The 24,883-nt window shown below is 58.2% G+C and overlaps 2 protein-coding genes across 3 annotated transcripts in view; one reads left to right on the top strand and one right to left on the bottom strand.

Moving 5' to 3' along the window:
• The window catches only part of NINJ1 (ninjurin 1), an 868,176-nt gene that overhangs the window by 312,484 nt on the left and 530,809 nt on the right, over positions 1 to 24,883 (top strand). The gene's annotated exons all lie outside the window — the stretch shown is intronic.
• Positions 1 to 24,883, bottom strand: part of PHF2 (PHD finger protein 2) — a 104,546-nt gene that overhangs the window by 2,332 nt on the left and 77,331 nt on the right. Inside the window, exons 6-21 of one of the 2 annotated variants that reach the window (XM_050761580.1) lie at positions 23,640 to 23,826; positions 22,432 to 22,594; positions 21,036 to 21,123; positions 20,456 to 20,562; positions 18,809 to 18,900; positions 17,473 to 17,562; positions 16,519 to 16,887; positions 14,114 to 14,233; positions 13,504 to 13,622; positions 11,323 to 11,501; positions 11,127 to 11,197; positions 9,943 to 10,103; positions 3,393 to 3,670; positions 2,245 to 2,340; positions 1,467 to 1,576; positions 290 to 674 (exon numbers count right to left, since the gene is read on the bottom strand). In XM_050761580.1, the coding sequence (XP_050617537.1) occupies positions 290 to 674; positions 1,467 to 1,576; positions 2,245 to 2,340; positions 3,393 to 3,670; positions 9,943 to 10,103; positions 11,127 to 11,197; positions 11,323 to 11,501; positions 13,504 to 13,622; positions 14,114 to 14,233; positions 16,519 to 16,887; positions 17,473 to 17,562; positions 18,809 to 18,900; positions 20,456 to 20,562; positions 21,036 to 21,123; positions 22,432 to 22,594; positions 23,640 to 23,826 (2,615 nt within the window). Of the gene's footprint in view, positions 1 to 289; positions 675 to 1,466; positions 1,577 to 2,244; positions 2,341 to 3,392; positions 3,671 to 9,942; positions 10,107 to 11,126; positions 11,198 to 11,322; positions 11,502 to 13,503; positions 13,623 to 14,113; positions 14,234 to 16,518; positions 16,888 to 17,472; positions 17,563 to 18,808; positions 18,901 to 20,455; positions 20,563 to 21,035; positions 21,124 to 22,431; positions 22,595 to 23,639; positions 23,827 to 24,883 lie in introns of both variants that reach the window. The other variant, XM_050761579.1, reaches the window with a different exon arrangement.

Below are 24,883 nucleotides of genomic sequence, written 5' to 3'. Positions count from 1 at the left end.
ACTCAGTCTCCACAGCTGGCCAGCCCCACGGCTGGGGTGCAGGGGTGCAGGCAGATCAGGGGCTGAGCACGCCCACTGAGGAGAAGGATGAAAGCACACATGTCCTGTGCCGTAGGACACGCTCACACGAAGACGCAACTAACTTGGACCACAGCACCCTGCCACCTGAGGCACAGGAGCCCCTCCGGATGTGCTGCCCTCTACCACAGGCTGAGTCTGCACGTCTGGGACTGCGCAAGGGGGCAGGCAGGGCAGTGGGGCTGCAGGCTCCCTCCAGCAGGCACGGTACCTTTGGCAGCGGTGTTGTTGTTTGGAGACGACGCGGAGGGCCGCCTCTGTGTGAGAAAGACCCCAGGGGCCATGGGCTGGGAGGCGCGGCCCGCCTGGGCCCCGGTAAAGGCGCCAGCGGCTGTATACTCATGGTCGGCCAGGCTGCTGCTATGAGACTCAGGCGGGGGCTCTGGCGAGCTGCCCTCCTGCGAGGCCTGGCTGCTGGCTGTGCTGGTGGAGGCCGGGGTGGTGGAGGCCGGGGTGGTGGAGGCAGGGGTGGTAGAGGCCGGCGTGGTGGAAGTGGAGGTGGTGCCAGCAGAGATGGAGGTGGAGGTGGAAGGGGAGGTGGTGTTAGGAGTCAGCTTCCTCTTGGCACTCTTTTTTTTCCTGCTTTTCTGCTCCTCCTTTGAACAAAACATGCAGGGCAGACTCAGACGCACGGCCCACTTGGGCCAACAGAGCAGGGAGCTCCCAGCATGGCCTTGCCAGGGGCCCTTAAGCATAGCAGGGCTGGGCAGTAGGAGCCTGAGGCCTGACTCTGGGCCACCGGGGGCACAGGACGCAAGGGGACAGGGTGCCAGCACCCACAGCAGTTGCCTGGCCTCCCCGTCAGTGTGAGTTAACCTAGCAGTTGAGCCTGTAGGATGGCACTCCTACCCCATCACCCCACGCAGCGGCCATATACATCTCCCAGTTTTGGAGGAATATTGCTTTGATCGTAGTAAATTCCTTGGGCACCCAGATGAGGTCGGGCCTGGTCTGGAGGGTACGTGAGGCTCCAGGAGCCTCCATTTCTGAGCTGGGAGGTGGCGATGAACTTTTAGGAGCATGTAGAGACAGAACACCTCATTTCCCACCTGAGGACAATTCAAAACTACCCGTGTGATGGGGGGAGGGAAAGGGGCACTCCCCCCATGCCGCTGTCGCACCAGAGAGCAGCCCAGCCTCGGCACGGATGGGGCTGTCCAGCGTCAGGGCCCCAGCCGTCAATTCCTAGCTCCCCGGACCCCACGCGGGGAATTTAGGGCCTGGAGGAACAGGGCACTCTCTAATCAAATGTTGTCAAGCCTGTGACTGCCCCTGGCTCAGGGGGTCTGTGCATGGGGTGGAGAAATAGGTGCCTTGGGGAACCTGAGCCCAGGTGGGCGTAGCAGGGACCTGGCTGCCCTGTGTCCCTCTCCCTCGCCCCTCCTCACCTGCTGGGACAGCTTAGCTGCAGCGGCCGCCAGCCCGGTCTCGATGGAAGCCACCCGTGTACCCTCACGCACAGGCCTGTCCTGTCTTGGTACTGATGGGCCGACCCTTGCTGTGGAAGAAAAGGGCCAGCCCCCCTCAAGCGGTAGGCCGCGGCCTGTCCACCCCTCCTGGTGGGGGGCTACCCTGCCCCCACCACAGCCTTTCCCCTGGCCAGGCAGGCCTGAGCACCGGGCTTCCTGGCTATGAGGCCGCCTCACAATAGGGCAGGGCCAGCTGCTCCACCCCAGGAGGAGGATACCACAGTGGGGTCTGCACGGCGCAGAGCCCAGGAGGCCCAGCAACATCAGAGAGGCTGGGCAGGCGGGTGAGGGTAACGTGGAAGGAGGACAAGGCCTCACCCCACTGCTGCCCCAGCAGGTGTCCCTCAGCCACCATCAAGGGGGTGCCCCCGGTACAAAGGTGACCCTCACAGAGCTTCCCATTGAGGAAGAAACCAGAGAGAAGCCGGCCAGAGGAGTGAGGGCTTTTGAGTGGGGACTGTGTAGAGCACATCTGGGCTCCCAGGTCCCCAGAAGGTCCCCAGAAGCAAAGCAGAAGGGAAGCCCACAGCACTCCTGAAAGTGGCCGACCATCCCCAGCGGGACGGGCCGCCCAGCTGTTGGGACAGGACAGGTGCAGAGCTGAGCCCACATTCTCAGGGGCTGGAGGGACCACAGACAAAGTCACAGCTTCCACACTGGGTGTCGGGTGGACCCCCCACCCCTGTCCCAGCACTACCTGTTGGGCTGTAGGGAGCATCATCTGAGCCTTTCCTTTTCTTTGACCGGGACTTGAAGATGGGGTTGTCTTCGTCTGACTCCAGTGAGGGGTAAACTAGAGGGAGGCAGAGGGAAGGCGGGGCCCGCTGAGTGCAGGGTGGGGCCACAGAGGGGCGGGGGAGTACAGGTGGCTGTAGACCTTCCTCACCAGCGACCCCAGGGCCTATGCTAAGGCCTGCCACACTGTCACTGTTGGCTATGATGGAAACTGCCCATGGTGAGGACACCCCAGGCATGGGCATAGGTGCCCCAGAGATTATCCAGAGGGGCAGGGACTCGCCCAGACAAGAGGGCATCTGCATTTACCTGACCAGCCTCATCTGCCCAGCCTAGCCCCGGTGCCTGCAAGCTCCTGGCCTCTAAGGGCTGCCCTCCGTACATCTGTTCACGGAGCTTGAGATCCCCAGAGGCCCCACCTGGAGGAAGCTGCAGCAGAGACTGGGGGACCAGGGAAGGATGGGACCCCACAATCAGACTAGGGCATCTCCGCTCCTGCAAGAGGAACACTTTGAGGCTCCAGGAAACGTTCTGTTTGGTGAAAAGTCTCTGATGCTATGAAAAGGGAAAACGTCTAACGTCCATGGAGGGTGGGCTCTGACAGCCCCGCCCTGCCCGACAGGTCTTGGTGGAGGGGACCCTGTAGGGCATGACCTGTGGCTGCTGGGGAGCTGCCCCAACACGGTGACGCAGTGACCCTGTGACCCTCACAAGCCAAGTGCCACCCTGCACTCACTGCAGGTCGTGGTCCTTCAACTTGCGAGGCCTGTTGAGGAACGCCCAGGAACCAAGGCTCAGGAGGAGGCAAGATGGCGCCCGGCACCACACCCCCCGACAGAGCCCAGAAAACAGGAGTTCACTGTGCTGTCATTCTGTTTGTCAGAGGAGAGTAGGCCCCACCACGAAGCCCACGTCTGTCCACCAGATGTGGGCCAGGGCCAGTCTCGCTCACAGGAGGGTCTCCCAGGACAGCAGTCAGAGGCCGAGGGTTTTGCTGAGCTGAGGCCGGCTGTAACTTGGAGAGCTGCATGTTTATGCTACTGTCTCCATTCTCAGCCAGGCCTTCTAGGGCTGAGCGTGGGCCCTGCCCCATGCAGGAGTGACACTCACCGTAGTCTGAGTCCTTGAAGCAGGCATCCAGGTGGTCCTGCTCTTCCTCGTAGTCATCCAGGTCCACGCTGTTCTTGGCAGCCCTCTTCAGCAGTCGTTTGCCTGCACTCTTGCCACTGCCACCCCCATTCTTCCGGGCACCATGGGCGGCCAGCGAGCTCCCCTTGGCCTGGCCGGCGCCCCACGTGGTCTGCAGGCAGGAGTCGGAGGCCTGCAGGTTGGCCATGGACAGCATTCCCTGAATGGCTTCCTGCGTGCTAGGGGAGGCCGGGGGCTGGCTACGGGCACAGAGAGACAGGCACTCAGCCCAGCGCTCTTGGCCTGCAGCCCAGGCACTTAGACAACAGTCTATAGCCTGCACAAACTCCTGGCCCAGGTGGCAGGCAGAGGGCGTGGAGTAGAGGGTGGCAGTGAGCTGATGACTTCTCCCTTGGAAGAGGCCAGCCACTGCCCCCATCCAGCTCTGTTCATCCACCCATATACCACAGAGAAGGCTGGAGGCCTGGGGAGAGAGATGGGCATGGAGAGGAGACTTGGGAAGACAGCAGATGGGAAGGAGGGTCCAGACCCTCACATGATCACACACTGGTCTCTCCCACCTTAAAGCCAGCCGACCCAGTGACCTCCCTCCTGCACCCCAGCCACTCTGTGTACCCCCTCGGTCCACGCTATGCCTCTCTCCCAACTGCAGAACTAGCCCTGAGGATTCCTTACCCCATTCTGTAGGGAATCCTCCCAGATGTCACCCTGAGATGGGGCAGTGCAGCCCACTGCCTCCCATGGCACACGCTCTCCCCAGTGACCCACACTCCTCTCCACACCCACACCTGCACCCGCACCTGCATCTACACCTCTACCTACCCTCACACCTGCACCTGCATCTACACCTGTGCCTACACCTACACCCGTACATGCATCCACACCTGTACCTACACCTATACCCATACCTGCATCTACACCTGTACCTACCTTCACCCCTGCACTTGCATCTACACCTGTGCCTACCTCCACCCCTGCAACTGTATCTACACCTGTACCTACCCCCACCCCCGCACCTGCATCTACACCTGTACCTACCCCCACTACACCTACATCCACACCTGTGCCTATCTCCACTCCCGCACCTGCATCTACACCTGTACCTACCCCCACACCTGTACCCCATCTACACCTGTACCAACCCCCACACCTGTAGCCCCATCTACACCTGTACCAACCCCCACACCTGCAGCCCTACCTGCATCTACACCTGTACCTACCCCCACACCTGTACCCCATCTACACCTGTACCAACCCCCCACCTGCAGCCCTACCCATCACACCTGTAGCTGTACCCCCATCTACACCTGTACCAACCCCCACACCTGCAGCCCTACCTGCATCTACACCTGTACCTACCCCCACACCTGTACCCCATCTACACCTGTACCAACCCCCACACCTGTAGCCCCATCTACACCTGTACCAACCCCCACACCTGCAGCCCTACCTGCATCTACACCTGTACCTACCCCCACACCTGCACCATCTACACCTGTACCAACCCCCACACCTGCAGCCCTACCCCATCTACCCACCTGTACCAACCCCCACACCTGCAGCCCTACCTGCCTACACCTGTACCTGCCCCCTACCTGCATCTACACCTGTACCTACCCCCACACCTGCAGCCCTACCTGCATCTACACCTGTACCTACCCCCACACCTGTACCCCATCTACACCTGTACCAACCCCCACACCTGCAGCCCTACCTGCATCTACACCTGTACCTACCCCCACACCTGTACCCCCATCTACACCTGTACCCCCATCTACACCTGTACCAACCCCCACACCTGCAGCCCTACCTGCATCTACACCTGCACCCACACCTGTACCCCCATCTACACCTGTACCAACCCCCACACCTGCAGCCCAACCTGCATCTACACCTGTACCAACCCCCACACCTGTACCCCATCTACACCTGTACCAACCCCCACACACCTGCAGCCCTACCTGCATCTACACCTGTACCTACCCCCATACCTGTACCCCATCTACACCTGTACCAACCCCCACACCTGCAGCCCTACCTGCATCTACACCTGTACCTACCCCCACACCTGTACCCCCATCTACACCTGTACCAACCCCCACACCTGCAGCCCTACCTGCATCTACCTGCACCCACACCTGTCTACACCTACCAACCCCCACACCTGCAGCCCTACCTGCATCTACACCTGCATACCTACACCTGTACCCCATCTACACCTGTACCAACCCCCACACCTGCAGCCCTACCTGCATCTACACCTGTACCTACCCCCACACCTGTACCCCATCTACACCTGTACCAACCCCCACACCTGCAGCCCTACCTGCATCTACACCTGTACCTACCCCCACACCTGCACCCCCATCTACACCTGCACCCACACCTGCATCTACACCTGTACCTACCCCCATACCCACACCCGCATTTACACCTGTACTTACCCCCACACCCGCACCCCCACCTGCATCTACACCTGCGCCTACCCCCCACACCCACACCTGCACTACACCTGTACCTACCCCTACCCTGCACCCCCACCTGCACCTACCCCCAGCCTGCACCCCCACCTGCATCTACACCTGCACCTACCCCCACCCTGCACCCCCATCTGCATCTACACCTGCACCTACCCCCCACACCCACACCTGCATCTACACCTGTACCTACCCCTACCCTGCACCCCCACCTGCACCTACCCCCAGCCTGCACCCCCACCTGCACACAGACCTGCAGCTGCATCTGCACCTGAACAGGCATAGCTGCACCTCAGTTCAGCCCAAGTTCACCAGACTGTGGCAGGCTCCAGACTCCCAGACTTTCCCTTTGCCCTGCCCCCACACCCCACAGCCCTCAGCTTCAGGTGGCCCCCTCCCATAATGCCCCGCCTGTCTCTCATTCGCATCCTCATCCTCTGCCCCATGCCTGTGCACACACCTTCTTCTGTCTACACTGGCTCCCCTCCTTCCCGAAGCTTCTGAGACACCCGGTCTGTGATCAGTCTGTCTAGATTCATAGAGTGGTGAGATGGGGTGACCACTGTCATCCCACAGAACCAGGCTCTTGGTGCTGCTGGACAGCAAAGATCCCCAAGGCCAAGTCCTGGGCTCCTTGGGGACCTCCCTGCCAGGCCCTCTCATGGGATCCAGCCCTGGCCTCTTCATGGGGCCTTGCCCCACCCCAGCCCACAACTCCCTGCAGCCAGGACTCTCGCCTGTCTGTGCGCCAGAACCACCTGGGCAGCTTTTCACATGTCGAGGCCCAGGCCCCACCCAGAAACTCTGAGACAGGGGCCCGCCCTGGGCTCCAGATGCTGTGTGTAGCCAGGACAGGTGCCCCAGACTTCCCCACCACTCACGTGGTCCAGCCCAGCAGGTACACCCTGCAACATCCCTTTCTAGTCCTCACCCCTGCCCACTTCCCTGTGGCCCAAACCCGGCACCTAGCCCACCCCACCTTACAGGGGAGGCCCAGCCACACCTGTCACTGCATCTAGCCACTCCTGGGCCCATACTTGAGGCACACGGGGTGCCTACCATCCTCTCCCTCTGCTCCCTGGACCTGCCCCTCCAGGACTCCTGCATCAGCATCACTGTCTCTTGCGCTGCCCATGCCCTCTCCACCACCTCCCAGAAGTACTGGAGGCACTTTCAGTAAAGCCATTCAAATGAGAGGGGCTGGCAAGCCTGTGGCTGTGAGCACACCCAGGGACTGTATGGGGGCCTGTATACCCGGAACCCCTTGCCAGAGATAGCCCACATGTGAGACAGGAAAGAAGAAGCCAACGCAGTGGCAGGCGGGCCACACAGCTCTGCATGCCTGTGCCCACCTCTGTTACCAGACACGGAGACTGAGGCACCAGGGGCAGTGGCCCCCACAGGACAAGTCCCAGTTCAGAAGCAAGAGGGCTCCCGAGACTGAGGCTCTGCTGCAGCGGGACAGGGAGAGGAAGCTGCCCCTGGGAGCCCAGGCACAGAGGGAGTCCTAGGGCTGGTGAGGCAACGTGGACAAAAGCTGCCCATGCTGGACAGCGCTGAGGCCCGAACTCACTGCTCTCTGAGGGTCCAGCAGACTCGGGGGGATGCCCAGTGCCGGGGGAGGCACCCTCGCTGCAGCCTTCACCAATGCCACCTCCCAGGCCCTGTCTGAGACACACTAGGCTGTGCTGCATTTCGGGTTTCACAGGAACTGAACAGGACTGAGGTTTGAAAGGCACAACAATGCGGAAATCAAGTATGGTCAGCCTCGAGCGCTCCTCAGAAGGCACTGCCGGGAGCTGCCCCCACAGGGCCAGGACCACACTGCCCCTGCCACACAAGCTGCAGCGCTGAAGGCCTGCCTAAGACAGCGCGGTCACTTCTGCCCTCACTGACATCTCCACAGGAACAGGTTCTCCCAGCCCCAGCTCAGGAGCCAGCCAGAGCACGCAGCTTGCCCTGTAGCCTCTGGCAGGCCCTGCCCCGACACCTCAACTGGCCTGCAAGGCCAAGACAGACTGGAGGGTGGGGGTCTGCACCCAGCCACAGGGGAACAGGGGGTGGCCAGGGACACCCACTATGAGGGTGCATGCCATGCCATCTGGGCAACCCAAGAGGGTGAGGGCTGCATGCCCGGGGCCCGCAGGGTTGCTGGTGAATCAATGAGTAACGTCTAACTAGTCAGCATGGAAAATAATACTTTTAATCCACCAATTATCATACTCAAATCCTCTCCTTTTCCCTCAGCAGTAAACACTGAGCAAACTATCCACGATAAATTAACATATTTTCCTCCATTTTCTTCAGCAGTTTTTTCCAAGCAGCCGATACTTAAAACAGAGCAAATGGACCATCAAAAACTGACCTACGCTCCAAATGGGAGACTTTGGGAGAGGAACTGCCTGCAGCGGGCTGAGGGGGGCTGGTGGCCTCAGTGGCCCCTGGCAGGCACATGTGCACGTGCACACCACCCCTAGGCGCGGGCTAGTCGTGCGGGGCGGGGAAGCTCTGGGTCTTTTGTGATCAGTGTGTCCACGGATGGGTTGCCCCACTCCCTCCCGGGCTCAGATTCACAGCCGGGAGCCCGGGACACAGCGCCTCCTCACAGACTCAAGCACAAACCCCTCCCCACCTCTGTCCCCATCTCCATGCCCCCTGCAAGCCCCAGGTGCCCATGAAAAAGCACCTGGTGGCCCACGGGCTCTTGGCCCTGTCTGCCCTCATCTTGGGTGGCATCAGACACCCCCCACCCTCAGGGCCCCCCGGCCTCTCCATGGACCTTGGGAGGGGTCTAGAGTGTTTAGGGGCCTCTCCCACCCCTAAGGCCAGTCACTGAGGTGTCGGCTAGTGCATACTTCTTCCCAGAAGACAGGCATTCCCCAACAAGCTGTGTGGAGCACCACAGCCTCCAATAGGGAGGAGGAGCTCACAGCCAAGCTTCACCCCCAGCCACAAGCACATCTCTGCAGCAAGAGGCTTAACATGGACAGGAACCACCTAGTGCCAAGCAGGAAATCTGTCCCCTAAGGCGCTATGGAAGCCTCCCGTCATGCTTCACTCCCATTAAAAAAAGCATCTTACAGCTGGCTTTCTGATCAATATTACATGAACATAATATTGCATGTAAAACAGTAATATATGAAATAAAATACGGCCAACTGATTTAGCAAAAGCTCTTTTCAATCAAGCCCTTAATCCACCTTGACCAAGCCCCGCCATCTGTCTAAAAGCAGGCCTGCCCTGCGGCCTCCACCTGCCACTGAACAAGCCTGAGGTTGTGTCGAGCAGTTAGCAGGACGGCCCTGGGTTGCCCATCGATTCTGGAAACCAGAGTCTCAGGCAGATCTTGGGAACCAAGCGGGACCCAAGCACGGGGTCCATCTTCCTCAGTCCAAGTCATTGCTGGACAAGGGACCAGCCGCACACACCCAGATATCACTGCCCAGCACTAGTCAACCCCCCAGGACCCCCAAGTTCAGGTTCTGCAATCAGGCAGATGGAGATTCTGGGTCTGCCTCTGCGGCTTCCTAGCAGTGTGGCCATGTCCAAGTATAAGCCCTCAGAGCCTCGGTTTCCCCATCTGTGCAATGGGAATCTGCAGCTGTCATGAGGACCGGGAGGGCTGTGCTCCCCTGTGGCAGCTGCAGCCCTCTGCATGGGCTCAGGGGCACCATGGAGGGGTTACAGCTCTGCCCCCTGGGTTACCTGTCTGTAGTACATGTGGAAATTCCCGTAAGATTTCCACGTGAAAAATACAACAGTCTCGGCACATAAAATTGAAAACCTGTGGCTCTGAGAGAATTTACCCAAAAAATAAAAAGAAAAAGAAGCCCTTGATTGAAAGCAAAGCCCTAGTGGGACCAACCAGTCCAGCATCTGTACCCTGAGGTCTGCCCTTCTGCCCAGGCACAGGGGCAGCTCAGCACTGGCTCCAGCTGTGCGTCTAACTCACAGGCTCCCACCACCGTGGCCGAGGGCCAGCCCTGGGCCTGCCTGGTCCCCGCTCTTGGGTGCTGCCGGGTGGTGGGGCCCACCTGCTGGGGTTGTACTCCAGGGCGCCGACCTCCTCACTGGCCTGCAGCAGGTCCAAGATGCCGGCCGCCGAGCTCCCGCTCTCCTTCTTGACTCTGGCATTGCGGCCGGGCTTGGTGTCTGTATCGATGTGCAGCGAACCCTCGTCCGAGGAGTCGTCACTCTGCTGTGTGAGGCACAGGGCTTCGGTCAGGGGAGGGTCTGGCCACCGAAGCGGCCTGGGAGTTGGGAGGGGGATACTTTTTCCCTTCAGGGACTAAACTAGGTTTTTTAACGTTTTCATTTTATTTATTTATTTATTTATTTATTATTTATTTTGAGATGGAGTCTCGCTCTGTCGCCCAGGCTGGAGTGCAGTGGCGCGATCTCGGCTCACTGCAAGCTCTGCCTCCCAGGTTCACGCCCTTTTCCTGCCTCAGCCTCCCAAGTAGCTGGGACTACAGGCGCCCGCCACCACGCCCGGCTAATTTTTTGTATTTTTAGTAGAGACGGGGTTTCACTGTGTTAGCCAGGATGGTCTCGATCTCCTGACCTCATGATCTGCCTGCCTCGGCCTCCCAAAGTGCTGGGATTACAGGTGTGAGACACCGCACCCGGCCAGTTTTTTAACGTTTTTAAAGAGCCACTGCTCTTCTAATGAACACTGCTGGGGTCAGACAGAGGCCCCTGGAGCTGACAGGGCTGGATGGCCGACACACAGACACATAGGTCAGACGCGGGTGCCAGAGCTCTCTCAGAACCACAAAGGACCAGACTGTCTTCACACTGTGCACTGTATTCACAGAGGAACTCTGGTTCAAAGGAACCCTTACACGAGAGAGCCCCAGTGTGTAACACATGTAAAGAGATGCCGCCGTGGCTGGAAGAGGCGGGGGCAGGGCCTGCAGCCCCAGAGGGACCTCAGGCTGGAGGAAAGCAGTTAATCCACTAGATCCTGATAACCTCCCCCAGCAGGGGGCCCAGTGGGGACACACCCCTCGCAAGCCCAGGCAGAGATGACCACTGTGTCTTAGAGTTGGACGTGACCTTAGAACACTCATGAAAGGGTGGGGTGAGGGTAAGGGGCCCGTTCACCATCTCATGCAGAAACACCCTCAGAGACCACCCTGGAGTTACTCAAACTATGGCCTTGGGGACTGCCCAGAGATGGCCCCCGAGACCAAGGCGGGCCCGGAAGGCAGCTCACCTTGTACGCTGCTGAGTCCAGCTTTGGCTTCGTGACAGGCGTGGGCAGCACAGCCTTCTTATCCAACAGGACTGAAAGCACAGCAGATGGGAGTCCAGCAGGCAGCCTTGCAGGGAGCCAGCCACCCCGGGAAGACCTCTCAGAGGAGGGACGGGCCTCTCCCACACCCCTCCCCCAACACCCCCTCCCAACTCACAGGACAAGTCCCTTTTCGGGGTGTTTTTCTTCCTCCTGATGGGAAACTCGTCGATCTTGAGCTCGCCGTCGTCCGACACGTACTCATACTCATCCCGCACGGGCTTGGGCTTGTCCTCCTTGAAGTTCTGCAAGGCCCCGAACACACCAGGGCTCGTCGGGGGCCTGAGAGCCTTGGAGCTAGGGCAGAAGCGAGCGGGTCAGCAGCATCCACACAGCCCCAAGGCCAGTGGACCGGCGGGACCTCCCAAGGGGTCCCTGCCAGAGCCATGGCAGGATGGCCTCCAGGAGGCAAGTGATGTTGCCACCATTTGAATTTCCATTCGAAGAAGGCTCAGGCGAGTTGAGATGGGAGGAGGGCGGAGGGCCCAAGCCTCTGCAGACAGGCGCGAGGCTGGGCCCTCAGTCCCCACGATGGGAAGCTACCTGCCCACAGGAAACGACACCCCCATCCCCATGGCCTCCTACACAATGCTGTGCCTCCCCCCGCACCACATTCAGGCAGAGAGAGCCCTTCCCCAGGCAGTTTAGATGCTCAAGACAGTGACCCCCAACTGTCCCAGGGCCACTGGACAAGCTTAAGCCCTGCCTCCGGCCTGCCTGGGAATCCTGGCACATGCTGAATCGGTCTTTAACCAGAACAGGATCCAACTTTCCTGGTTTTTTTCTCCATAGCTATGTTGGAAAAATAAACTCCGGGCCAGGGATACCGGATAAATGTAACGGTCTAAGAAATAGTGTGTAATTTGTCTCCCTGCCGGGGCGAAGGAGGACTACTTCAGAGCTTGGCCCTCCCAGGGGTTTGAGGACAGGTTTCTCTCTCTATGGCAGCAGGGACAACAGGCTGAGGCAGAAAAGTCCGGAACTTCAAACAGACACAGCGCCAATCCCGAGCAGGTGGAAGTGCAGACACCTGGACAGAGCGCCGGGCGAGGCTGCTTCCAGTGCCCTAAGTGAAGGGGTGGCGCCCACTGCCTCACGGGCTGGGCCACAGAACACACAAGTGTCCACGGGCTAGAGTCACACCGCTCTTTCTCATCTCCACCCTCAACTCCCTAGCACCATCACAGAGTGAATGCCATCTAATAGCTTCCCCTGAACCTTTAACTTCAGATAAAGCAAGCGACATGCCCAGGGCAACGAAGCTGGGCAGCCACAGGACCCTGCAGACCTGCCCCTTGGCTGAATGGCCTCACCTGTTGCCCTGAGCTCCCTGGCCCTCACAAGACTCTGCCTGGGCACTGCTCCCTTTCTCCACCACCCAGAAAGAGGCGTTCTCCTCCCATCTCTTCAATGAGGAAACTACAACCCGGCCAAGTCAATCTGTGGCTGCTGCAGAAAAGTGGCCGCCCCTCCTGCTGGAACCTGTCTGACTCCAGCCAGGCCTGGGGCCTCAGCAGGTGACACGCCCCACGCACTGGGAACACACACAGGCCCAAGCGTTGCCACTGGAACCGTGAGGCTCTTGAGGTTGCCACTGCGCTCACAGCCCTCAGCACCCTCACCTTACCCCGAGGCTCATCCAGCATGACCACACCACCCAAACACACCCCCTAATCTCTGCTCAGGGCCATCTCCAGGAGGCCCTCCTGACTCCCAGATGGGTCACGCTCTCAGCACCCAGGGTCCCACATTGGGTTCACACCAGGCCCTCCCCACTGGCTCTGAGAGCCAGGACCCTGTTCCCCACGCACGTCCTCAGCACCAGCTCACGAGAGCCACACATCTAACATTCATGGAGTCCCACAGCCTCCCTCCCCGACTCGGGGGCCCATCCCTCACTGCAGGCTGGCTGCATCCTCCAGCCCAGCCCCACCCAGGCATGTCTGCTTCCTCACACCCACCCTGCAGGTGGAGTGTGGTGGGAGGCAGGGACGTGGCTCTGCTGGTGTCTAGGTCTGAAGAAGACGTGCCAGGAACAGGGGCTGCAGTCAGTGAGGTCAGCAGCTCAGAGGGAGAGGGGTCCCCGGAGGTGTGTCAGGCAAAGGCTGTGTGTGTATGGGGTACGTGATATGCAGTGTGTGTGGTTGTGTGTGATGCAGTGTGTGGTGTGTGTGTGTGAGATGCAGACTGCATGCATGGTGTGTGTGTGGTATAAAGCAGTGTGTGTGATGCAGTATGTACGGTGTGTGTGATGTGGGGCACGTGTGAGGTCACCTCTCCCATCCAGGCACTCACATACCTGAGGAGTTTCTTGTTGGAGAAGGAAAAAGAGAACTTGTTGTCTTTGTTCCCAGCTAGAGGTGACTTCTCTAGCTTCTGCTCCTCTTCCATCTTCAGTAAGGAGTCGGGTTTGCTGTTCTGAAAAGCAAGACCAGGGCCGTCTCTGAGCCCCACACAGAAGTGGGGGGTCAGGACCCCGACTAGTGTCAGTGGGAAGAGGCAGCTGCTGGGAACACGCCTAAGGAAAGTCACCCATAGCTCTGGTGGCCACCCAGGCCGCTGTGGGGTGCTCAGGGGCCTGCACCCCATGGACTCAGTGCCTCGATGCTGCCTGGCCCCCAGGGAGTGGGAATGAAAACCAGAGTGTGGACAGTGAAGGGAAACACTGTTAACATACAGGGTGACACATTCAATCTATTGCATCCCAACGAACTCAGAGGAAGGCAGTCCATGGGTGGTCACACGTACCTCAGACCCACATAACCACACCCCATGGTACTACCTACTCAGGACAAGCAGACACATGTCTGCACATTCCTTCACACATACAGGGCCTCACAGATTCATCTCTGCTCACATTCACCGAGCTGACACACGCACACGCACGCATGCACACGTGCATGTCTCACCTTGTATTTCCACTTGGCCTCTGACTTGCTCTTGGTTTGCTCTCGAATTTCCAGCCTCTCCACATCATTCTGCATGTGAACCACGTCTTTGTTGGGCACACTCAGGACACTCTTTGTGGCCTAGAAAAAAGGGCTGCTGTGACCCAGAGGCAGACACAGAGGGTCGGTGGGGCTCCCTTGAGTCACAGATTCCCTGTCTCTTTCTGGTCCATGTGCTTGCAGTTCAAGTCTCCATCCATCTACCCATCCATGCATCCATTCATCCACCCATCCATCCATCCATTTATTCATTCATTCATTCATCCACCCACCCATCCACCATGCATTTGTTCATCCAGCTACTCTTCCATCCATCTGTTCATTCATCTGCCCACCCATTCATCCATTCATTCATCCCATCCATCTACCCATCCATCCACTCACCCATTCGTTCATTCATCCATCCATGTACCATGCATTTGTTCATTCATCCCTCCATCTATCCATTCGTTCATCCCATTCATCTACCCACCCATTCATCCATCCACTCATACATTTATTTATCCATCTACCCATCCACTCATCCATTTATTTATCTATCTACCCATCTACTCATCCATTCATCCATTTGTTCATTCATTCATTCATCCACCCATCCACTTACTCAATCATCCACCCATTCATCCATCTACCCATCCATTCATTTATCCATCCATCGGTCCATTCACCCACCTATCCATCCATCCATTTGTTCATCTATCCATACATGTATTTGCTCACCCATTCATTCATCCATCCATCTATCCATCCATCCATTCCTCTATCTATCCATCCATCCATCCATCCATTCATCAATTTATTCATCCACCCACCCATTTGTTCATCCATCCATTTATCCACTCACCATTTGTTGATTCATCATCCACCCATCCATCCATTCATTTATCCACCCATCTATTTGTTTGTTCATCCACCTTTCCATCCATTCATCTATCCATTCATTTATCCATCCATCCATTTTTTCATTCGTCTATCCATCTATTTATTCATCCATCCATCTACCCATCCATTCCATCCATCTATTGTTCATCCATCCATCCATCCATTTATTCATCAACCCACCCATCCACCCACCCCCCCAACCATCCGTCTATTCTTTCATCTATCCACCCAAGGATCCATTCATCTACCCATCTACCCATCCATCTTATGCACTCATCCATCTACCCACTCATCCATCCATCCCTTCATTAATCCATCCATCCATCCATTCATTCATCCATTCGTTCATCTACCCATTCATTCATCATCCATTCATGTACCCACCCATTCATTGATTTGTTCTTCCATCCATCCATCCATCTACCCATTCACCCATCCATCCATTCATTTATTCATCCATCGATCTACCCATCCATCAATTCATTCATGTTGCCATCTATACATTCATCTATTCATCCATTCGTTAATCCATTCAACCATCCATCCATCTATCCAGTCATTCATCGATTCATTCATTCATTCATCCATCTGTTCATCCATTCATCCATCCATTCGTACATCTATTCATTCATTCATCCATCCAGCCATTTAGCCATCCACTCATCTGCTCATGCATTCATTCATGCTTGCCCTGTTAAAGAGAACACAAAAGTGTCCCACTACACCCCTGTGATACTGGCCCTGAAGTGTCCTGGCCCCCAGGAAGTGGATAACAACCTCCTCCTGGCAGAAGCTCACACTCAATGGTGCTTGATCTCAGGGGTTTATGGTCCCTGAAGCCCAGACCTAAGATCTTCTAGTCAGAGTAGGTCTTCAGGGCTGGGCCCATCTCTCTCACTGTCCACAGGGGCTCAAACTATCAGGGCAACCCTGGTCCTGTCCTCACCCCTAAACCCCCTCCCCTCCAATGGCATTCTCCCTGTTGTTTCTGCACAGACACCTCATCTACCTTCAGGTTTTAACCTCAATGCTTTGGCCCCAGGGAGGACCCAGGGCTTCTTTGTCCCATGGCAACTACTCATCTGGCTAGGAAACCTAAACTAGACATCCCTTCCTGGAAAACCACCATGCCTCCTCCACCAGGTGGCCCTCTTGGGTGCCACCTCTGCCACAGCACACACACATTGTGTTGCCTTCCTCAATGAGGGCCCCTCTCCAGGCCCACTGCTCTGTGGCTTGCTGGCACAGCCTGTCCACTTGGGGGGGTCTGGACCTGGATGCAGCAGGACTGCATCAGGACCAGGCAGGGAAGTGCATCTTCTGGGCAAACTGAGCCCACAGCAAGAGCCCAGACCCCCACATCTTCCCAGGTGTCCCCGGGGAACAAGGACAATGGGCCCTAGCTATCTCCATGGGCCTGGCCCCCAAGAGATGCTGCAGCACCTCTGGTGCTGAGGTGGGGAGTCAGGGTGAGGGGGGCCCACCTTGCCCTTCTTGGGCGGCTCCATCTTGGTCAGTGCCTCCTTGGTGTGGGCTTCGAGCAGGTCCAGGTTGGGGATGGTGGGCGAGGCTGACTCCCGGGACTTCTTCCCTTTCTTCTTGCCTCCATCTTTGAGCTTCAGCGTTTTGGGGGGCCTTGGGGGCTTAGGGGGCTTTGGGGGCTTGGGGATTTTGGACGGCTTGGGCATCTTCACAGTTTTGGGAGTCTTTTTTTTGGACACTTTCTCCAGGAGGGATTGAGGCGGGGTGGCCTCAATGGGAGACGGGGGCTCCTCCTTCTCCCGGTCCCCGTCACACACCTCATCTGACGAAGCGACAGTATTCACTTCCGGTCGGACGGCTTTGGAGGCATTCTGGGATACAGAAAGGAAAGGGTCACATCCTGCTTCTGCCAAACTGTGGCCCAGGAGGGTCCACATACCAGGACGCTGGAGACCCTCACTGCCAGGCTGGTAGGGAGCTGTCAGTCCAGAAAGCCTCAGCTACCCCACACCATCATGTGACACACTCACACCCAACCCACGCTGTTGTGTGACACACCCGTCACATGCCATCAGTCACTTGCTCTCCCCAAGGCTCTTCTGTTCTACCTCAGCACAGCAGCTGAGGGCTCATCCAGGATCACACAAGCTGGGACTTGAGGGGCTAAGTCAGGGGCTCCTCCCACAGAGTGCCCTCCCCATGGGAGATTCAGAGAGGCTGGTGCCATCTCTCAGTCCCTACACACTCACACCAGAACACAGACCCAGCCAGAGACCTGGGACCCTGAGCCCTCACAAAGGCAAGCTCGCCTAGGAAAGTGCAGGGAGGACTGTCTGGGGCACTGGCCTTCCTGGAGCTGGCAGCTGTCTGTCAGGTTGGCCCCTGGGCCCAGAGAAAGACAGGCCGGCCCTCCCCCATCCCTGGGGATTCAGCCCAGCACCCGGACATGGCCCCACCTCACTGAGCCGGATCTCTTTGGCCAGGTCTTTGATGAGCTGTGAAGGTTTGAAGTGCTCCGGGAGCTCGTCCTCATGCTCTGCCAAAGCCTGCAGGACAACCAGGCCCAGGGTCAGCACCAGACACGTCCCGTGGCCCTGACCTACCCCTGCATTCTTGCAGGCTGTCGCCTGACTGCCAAGCCACTCTGATCAGCATGAGGCGAGGGGCTTCCCAGCCAAACTCTGCCCTGGCAAGAGGCCTCTGCTGTGAGCCCCCATCAATAGGGGGACAAACCGAGTACCGAGAGGACAAGCTTGCCTGAGGCCACCACCAGCCGGCCATGGAGTGGACATGGGTCCCATCCCTTCTTCCTAGTCAGAGGCCACTCCACCTGGTCACCTGGCTGAGATGAGCCAGGAGGGGCACCCTGGACTGCCCTGGGCCTTGAGACCTGAGGGAGGTGGCGGCTGCAGGATGGCCCTGGGAGTGCACTGGCTGCCTCTCCTGTGTGGCCCATCCAGGAGAGAGGCAGGCTGCACACAGTATTCCCTGCAGCCTGGCCTTCCTGAAAGCTGCCTGTAAATCTCCACTGGCCTTCTCTGGCCTGGGAGAGGGTCCTCCTCCCAGGAGCGGCCACAGTGCCTCTGCACAATGACAGTCCCAGCAGGAAACACTGTCCCAGAGGGTGCCCAAGGCTGAGTCAGGCCTTCCCCTCCGTTCTGTAGCCAAAACCAAGGGAAGATGCTAAGGAACACAGGAAGTGGCTTCTGTGGGGGCGCGCACATCGGAAAGAGTCACAGGGAGGGGCTGCCCGGGTCACAGAGCAAGGTGGCTGGGGTGCTGCACCCACTATCAGGCAGCTTAGCTTCTGAGCTAATGCCAGGGCCAGCCAGGAGGAGCTGACAGGGTGTCCCCAGCACTCCCTGTCCTGGAGCCAGCCACTCCCCCAGTCCTTCCCTGCCCCCACCAGGTTCCAGGCCTTTCTGTGCTCAGTGTCATCCCACCATGAGCCATCTGTCCTCCACCCGCAGACCCACCTTCCTCCCAGGAGGCACTGGCACCTGCTCACCCTCCTCCCACCAACTTGTGACCAAGCTGTGAGCCCCTGAGGGAGGGGGCTCGGCATCTACATCTGTCCTCCCCCAGCCCTCAGGTGGCCCAATCAGTGGACAGCAGGGGTGTCTGGGGCAAAGGCACACCCTGGGCCAAGCCAGGCAGGGGAGCACCACCATCCTTCCCAGGCTGGATCTCAGTGAAGCAGGACAAGTCCTGGACATTGCTGCTGGGTCTCCAGGGAGGTCCTCCCACCTATCACTGCTCTCCTGCCCTAGGCATTTGTAACATGATTCCTACCTGCTTCTTTGTCCACGATCGGAAAGCACCATTGAGAATTTTAGCTCCTTGGACTAGGTGAGGGGGCAGCTGCTTCCCAGATTTGTGAGAGCCTGGGAAGGAGACACTGGGTGAGATGGGTGGATGTCCGTTGCCCACAGGTGCCTTCGTGCCCAGCCATACAGCCAGACCGGAGGATGCCAGGTCCAGCCTTCCAGAGGTCTCCCTCCACCCACGGCCACCAGCTCAACTGCCAACAGTTCCTCTTGGAACCTGGGGGTGCCCATCCTCCTGGTGGCCTCCCCTGCTTGAGGAAAGACTGGCCCTCCCACCATCCTCCCACTGTCTCACCCTCCAGGCCCCTAACACAGGCTGTCTGGCTCTCCTCACTCTGCCCAATACCCCAGCCCTGCCTGAGCAAGGGGCTACACATGCCAGGACCCGGGCCACCGGCTGTCTCCAGGGCCCACACAAGGCATCCCCAAGCACCTCTTCCCATCTCATGACGCCCCTTAGCACAGTGGAGGGACCAACCACAGTCCAGCTGGGAGGTGTGCTCCTGCCGTGGGCTTCCCTCCCTCTTCCCACTGGAGAGGGCTCCAGGGCTCCAGGGCTCCGACTCACCAGGACCATGGCAGCTCCCTGGGTCCTCTCAGTCCTGGGGGCCAACTGTACTGTCGTCCACTCAGAGAGGGAGGCCCAGGCAGAGAGGATATGGCCACAGTGGCCTAGCTGGCCAGTAGTCAGGCTGGCCCTGTGGGGTGGCTTCCCGGATGCTGCCCTGATCCCTGCCTCCCTGGCACGAGTCCCCTGAGGGCAGGGCTAGACTCCCATCTTGGGCACTTCCTTCTGCCAGAGTCAAGCTCAGGGCTCCACATTTGGGGAGCAACGGGAAAATCTTACTGAAACCTGGCCAGCCACAACTAAGGACCATTTTACCTTCTCCAACTAGGGCCAGAGTGCAAAGGGTTCTGCATAAAAGAACTCTTGGCTACTATCAGAACCAAAAAAGAAAAGCTAAGAGTAACTTTTGGTGAAGGGCACACTGAGAAAGGAAGTCACACACAAATACAAACTCTCCTGTAGGCTCCCTCATGCTGCTGGGCAGTCTGGAGGCCTGAACAGGGTGGCGGCTGCCAGGAGCCACCTGCTCTCAACTCTGACGGTATGGCCAGGCAGGACCTGGGACAGAAAGGGGCAGCCCAGGGATGCCACAGTGCATCCACAGAGGGCCAGGACCGAGCCACAAGCCTGCCTCACAGTCCAGGTGCCACGCCCCTGAGGGATCCTAAGGGGACCCAGAGCCCACTCACACCCATTCCTCAGCTGGTGACAGAGCGAGGGCTCCAGCTTCCCAATGTGGAGGGTGGAGCAGGTGTGATTGATACCTGCACCAAGGCCACGCACACTCGCCCCTCTCAACCCACAGCCCAGTGTTTGTTCTAAAACAAGGGACAGTCCAATCAGAAAGAGAGGCCCAGGCCGTTCAATCCAGTCCTGCATTATACAGATGGGGAAACTGAGCCCCAGGGGGCTGAGTCCCAAAGGGCCTTGCTCAGGCCACAGGAAGGCGGCACTCGCACCCAGACAGTCAGCCCTGACCCAGGTTTGGCTGTCCCCACAGCCAAGAGCCCCAGGCTTGGACACCCACCCCGGAGTGACCAGTACCTCTGAATGCCTCCAGCAGGTGCTTCCCCATGTACCAGCAGGCAGTTTCAAAGTTGGGAAACTGAGTCAGGCTGCCCAGTTTCAACCTCCTTTCCACTTCATATGCTCTGGAAGCCACCAAAGAGCAGTTCTCAGTGCACTGACCATCAAGCAGGTGACACTGGGCGTCAATCCAGGCCCCAGACACACCAGCTCAGACCTCCCCACTGGGCCTTGCATAGCTGCAGAGGACCAGGGGACAACTGCCCTGGTGGCTGCAGGCCTTGGGGCCCATGAGAGCTCTGTCAGTGCCCAAGAAGAGAAGGCAGCAGCCTTTTAAGCAACCCCAACCCCAACCCCACCAAGGGCAACTACAACCGTCCAGCAGCCAGGTCCCTCGGGGAGCCGGCCTGCACGACCCCAGAGCCCACCTCCTCCTTCCCTCCACATCACGAAGAGGCCCACAGAGGCTGATGGTCATGTCCAGGCCACCCACAGGCGGGCTGTGGCAGGACTCAGCCCAAGGCGTCCAGCACCGACCCAGCTAGAGGGAGGACACTGCCCTGCGGAGCCCGAGGGCAGACAGCGCGGCAGGCACTACCTCATCTGCATCTCCACGCTCAGGCTGTGGAGGAAATGTCCCGCGAAGGCCAGGCAGTCCACAGGGGTGAGCGTGGCATAGATCCAGCCTGGGAGAGAGAGGGGAGTGGCTGGTGCCCCACCTTGCTACCATGAATGGGCTTCTCATGGCTCCAGATCAGGGAGCGGTGGAGACCAGCACAGGCCTTCCCCAGCCCAGCCCAGGATCCAGCTCCTGCCTGCCTATACCTTGGTGCCCTGTCCACCTCTGCAGCTTCACCAGCAGCCTGGGGCCTCCCTGGGAGAAGCTCTCTGGCCCTGGTCCAACCCCAGCCTCCACGGAAGGGAGTCGGGGGAGAGGCTGTGTCTGAGGCGGCACAGACTAGTCAGTCCAGCCCCGCACAGACAGAGAAACCAAGGCCCAGAGCTGAGGGGACTCACTCAGGCCACTTGAAGGGTCAGTACTCAGACAGAGGGAGGAAGCTCCAGCCTGTGTCCAGCTACCCGGCCTCCCAACCACGCTCAGGAGCAGGAGACAAGCCCAGAGCAGCTGCATCGCCCCCAGAGCTGGAACTGGTCCCCAGGTTATCCTCAGATACAGAGCCTGGGCCAGACCCTGGGAAATCCACAACTCTTTCCTAAATAGCTGTGACTGTGAGAAAGCCAACGGAGGGAGGAAGGACCCAGAGATTACAGAAGATTCTGAGGCTTATAAATCATTAAAATATGAGGGCTTCAGTTTGATACTTATTTAAAATGAAAAAAAAAAATCTATAAAACGATTTAAAAATCTGAACACCAATTGGCTATTTGATGATACTACGGAATTGCTGTTAATTATTCATTTTTCGAGGTGTGAGAACAGTATTGCAGCTATGTTACTTTAGAAGGAAAAGAAGTCCTTCAGAAATAGTGGAATATTTAAGTGAAACAGCAAGATGTCTGGGATTTGTTCTACCATCATCTAGGGGCACACAGTGGCTCATGATGGGCTTTCTCCCTTAGCACAGGCTCAAAATGTCCCCTACTATTGCCTTAATTAGCAGCTAGTGTCCTCCTCCCTCACTGACTCTGATGGCGTGGCTGCTGTCCCCGCACAAGGCTCTCTGAGTTGGGTCTCCAGTTGTGGGCTCGGTCACAGTGAGCCCAGCCAGGATGTGAAGGCGGCTGACTGGCTGTGCAGCTCCAAGGTGGCCTCGGTGGTGAGGAGTGCTCATGCTGACCAGACAAAACAAGCCCCGTGGCTGGGCCCTCTGCAGGGACTGGGCTGGGGTGGCGGTAAGTTCCGGACAAGGGAGCAGGCACACCAGGGACGCTGAGAGACCCCGTGGTGGGGACACGGCCCAAGGGACAGGGCACTAAGCTTGATGAGGCCCGGCAATCCCTAGGACACGGTCCCCAAAGCTGCCCGCACTCACCTGATGGGATGAAGAGGGTCTGGCCCTGCTTGACGATGCACTTGTAGCATTTGTCGACCTGGTCGGCAAAGAACATCTCGCTGTGGTTAGAGGCAGACCGCCAGCGCTCATACAGGGAGATGTTGGCCGAGGCCGGCCTGATGAGATAGAAGGTCTTCTCCCCCTGCCAAGAGAACCTGTTGGCAGAGCCGCCCATGCCAGGATGCGGGGGTAGGGGTGCAAGTGACAGGTCCTAAAGTGAAAAGTACCCTGCCCAGGTCCACGACTCCTGCCTGCAACACTGAGGGCACAGGTGCTTTGCAATTCAGAAGTGTGGGTGTTAGGAAGGTTCTGGGTATCTGGGCCCCCAGCACAGTCAAGAGCTAAAGCCCATAATCCCACATTACATTGTTTTGAGGCACTACAAATGGTGTGGGTACCCAGGCTGCAAATAAAGCTGTAACTGGGTATCAAAAGCATTCCAGGTAGCTCCACTCTTGAGAGCCACTTGGATCCCAGGCTGGGTCAAATGATGCCACTGTGTCCCAGGCAGTCTTACGGCAGGCCCCAGGAGGGGTTCTGCCCCGGGAGCAGCGAGACCCCGTCCTACTGCAATGGGACCAAGGCAGGTTCCGAGGATGCCCCAGTGACTTGCTCAAGGCCTCCCAGAGGTGGGACGACCACATGCATCCACCCAGCCCCAGGTCCAGCTCCAGCTGGTCTGCAGAAGTTCAGTTAGCAACTGGGGGAGCCCATAACTTAGGGTTTCCTTTGTTCCTATTGCTATTTATGTCTCATTTTTCTTCTGGCTTCCCTCTCTCAGCCTTGATGATGAAGCACCTAGCCTTCCCTGCCCCCTCAGATGCCCCCATCCTGCCCACTGGCTCCTGCGCGGGGCCCTGGCTATGGCTGGCCCCTCTTCCAGGATGTGTCTGCAACACCCCCTTTCTCCTCTAAGTGCACGGCCACCCAGCGGCCTCACCCAGCTGTTAACGAGCCTGAATCCCATTAGAACAAGGAGACACTCATGCGATTCTCTGGTCCCACATGCACCCCTGCCCCTCCACCCAGAGACATCTCCAGTGGCCTCCTGTCCCAGGGATGGACGGTCCAGGGCCCTCTGGGGAGTGGCATCCTGGCCACAGTCAGGGCTTGTGGGGACTGCAGACGATCTTGCAGATCGGTCGTGGCCATGGCAAGGCTGAGGTGCCCCGAGGGGCGTGGCTCACCTTGAGCACGTGGTACCAGGCGGAGGCGCCCCCCGAGTCGATGTGGAAGTCGGTGTAGCTGTCCTTCACGCAGATCAGGCAGTACTTGGTCACTTTGGGCTTGGCCAGCAATGCATCATCTGGCCAGTAGTTTTCTACCCAGGACAGTTTCTTCACAATGTCAGGAGGCTCCACGAAGCTGGACATTCTGGGGGTGGGAGAGGAAGGTGGTGAGGGAACCTGGGACTCCCTTTCTGATGTCCCCTGGAGAGGGAAACAGGCTCTGTGAGGCATGTCCCACACTCTCTCACCACCTGCAGGTCATGTGTCACAGCTCCCATTTCACAGAGGAGCAAACAGGATCACAGGGGGCGGAACAAGCCCAGGCACTGGCTGTGGCCCTGGCAGGAGACTGGGTCTGAGGCTGGCCTCCACCCTCAGAAGATGATGAGAAGGCCCCAAAACCATCCACCCCTAAGAGGGAACCTCCTTTCCTGGGAACTGGAAAGCAAGTCTTTCCAGACTGGCCACATGCACGTGGCTGTGGTGCACTGGGCTGGAGCGTAGACATCATTTCTCACACTCAGCCCAGGTGCCTCTGGCGTCACCTGGATAACAGCCACTGCTCTCCAGAGCTGACGACAGGGCGCCCACGAACCCTGGCCATGTCAGGTCACTGTCCAATCCAGCCAACTCATATCCAGGGAAGATAGGGAGATGCAGAGGCAGTCTTCGATTCAATGAAATGTCACTGTCCTGGATAAAATGCGTTACGTTTCATCAAAAACGTCAAATTAGGCCGGGCACGGTGGCTCACGTCTGTAATCTGAGCACTCTGGGAGGCAGAGGTGGGCGGACCACGAAGTCAGGTGTTCGAGACCAGCCTGGCCAACATGGCGAGACACGACACTGTCTCTACTAAAAATACAAAAACTAGCTGGGCATGTTGGTGTGCCTGTAATCCCAGCTACTTGGGAGGCTGAGGCAGGAAAATTGTTTAAACCCAGGAGGTGGAGGTTACGGTGAGCTGAGATCACCCCACTGCCCTCCAGCCTAGGCAACAGTGCGAGACTCCGTCTCCAAAAAAAAGAAAAAAAAGTCAAGCTCAACAGCACCCGTGCAGTGACATTTCAGGTGCCACTAAGAACCAGATCTGGGAGTTCTTGCCTCCAGGAAGACAGGGCCTGTCAGGTCTCTGTCAGCCCATCTGCAAGTGCTGCTGTCTCTGCCCAAAGGCCACACCAACCTGGACAAGCTGTCCCTGG

The sequence above is a fragment of the Macaca thibetana genome, chromosome 15 (assembly GCF_024542745.1).
Source record: "Macaca thibetana thibetana isolate TM-01 chromosome 15, ASM2454274v1, whole genome shotgun sequence".
NCBI lineage: Eukaryota > Metazoa > Chordata > Mammalia > Primates > Cercopithecidae > Macaca > Macaca thibetana.
The sequence above is the reverse complement of the archived record's forward strand: the minus strand, read 5'-3'. Positions and strand labels throughout refer to the sequence as shown.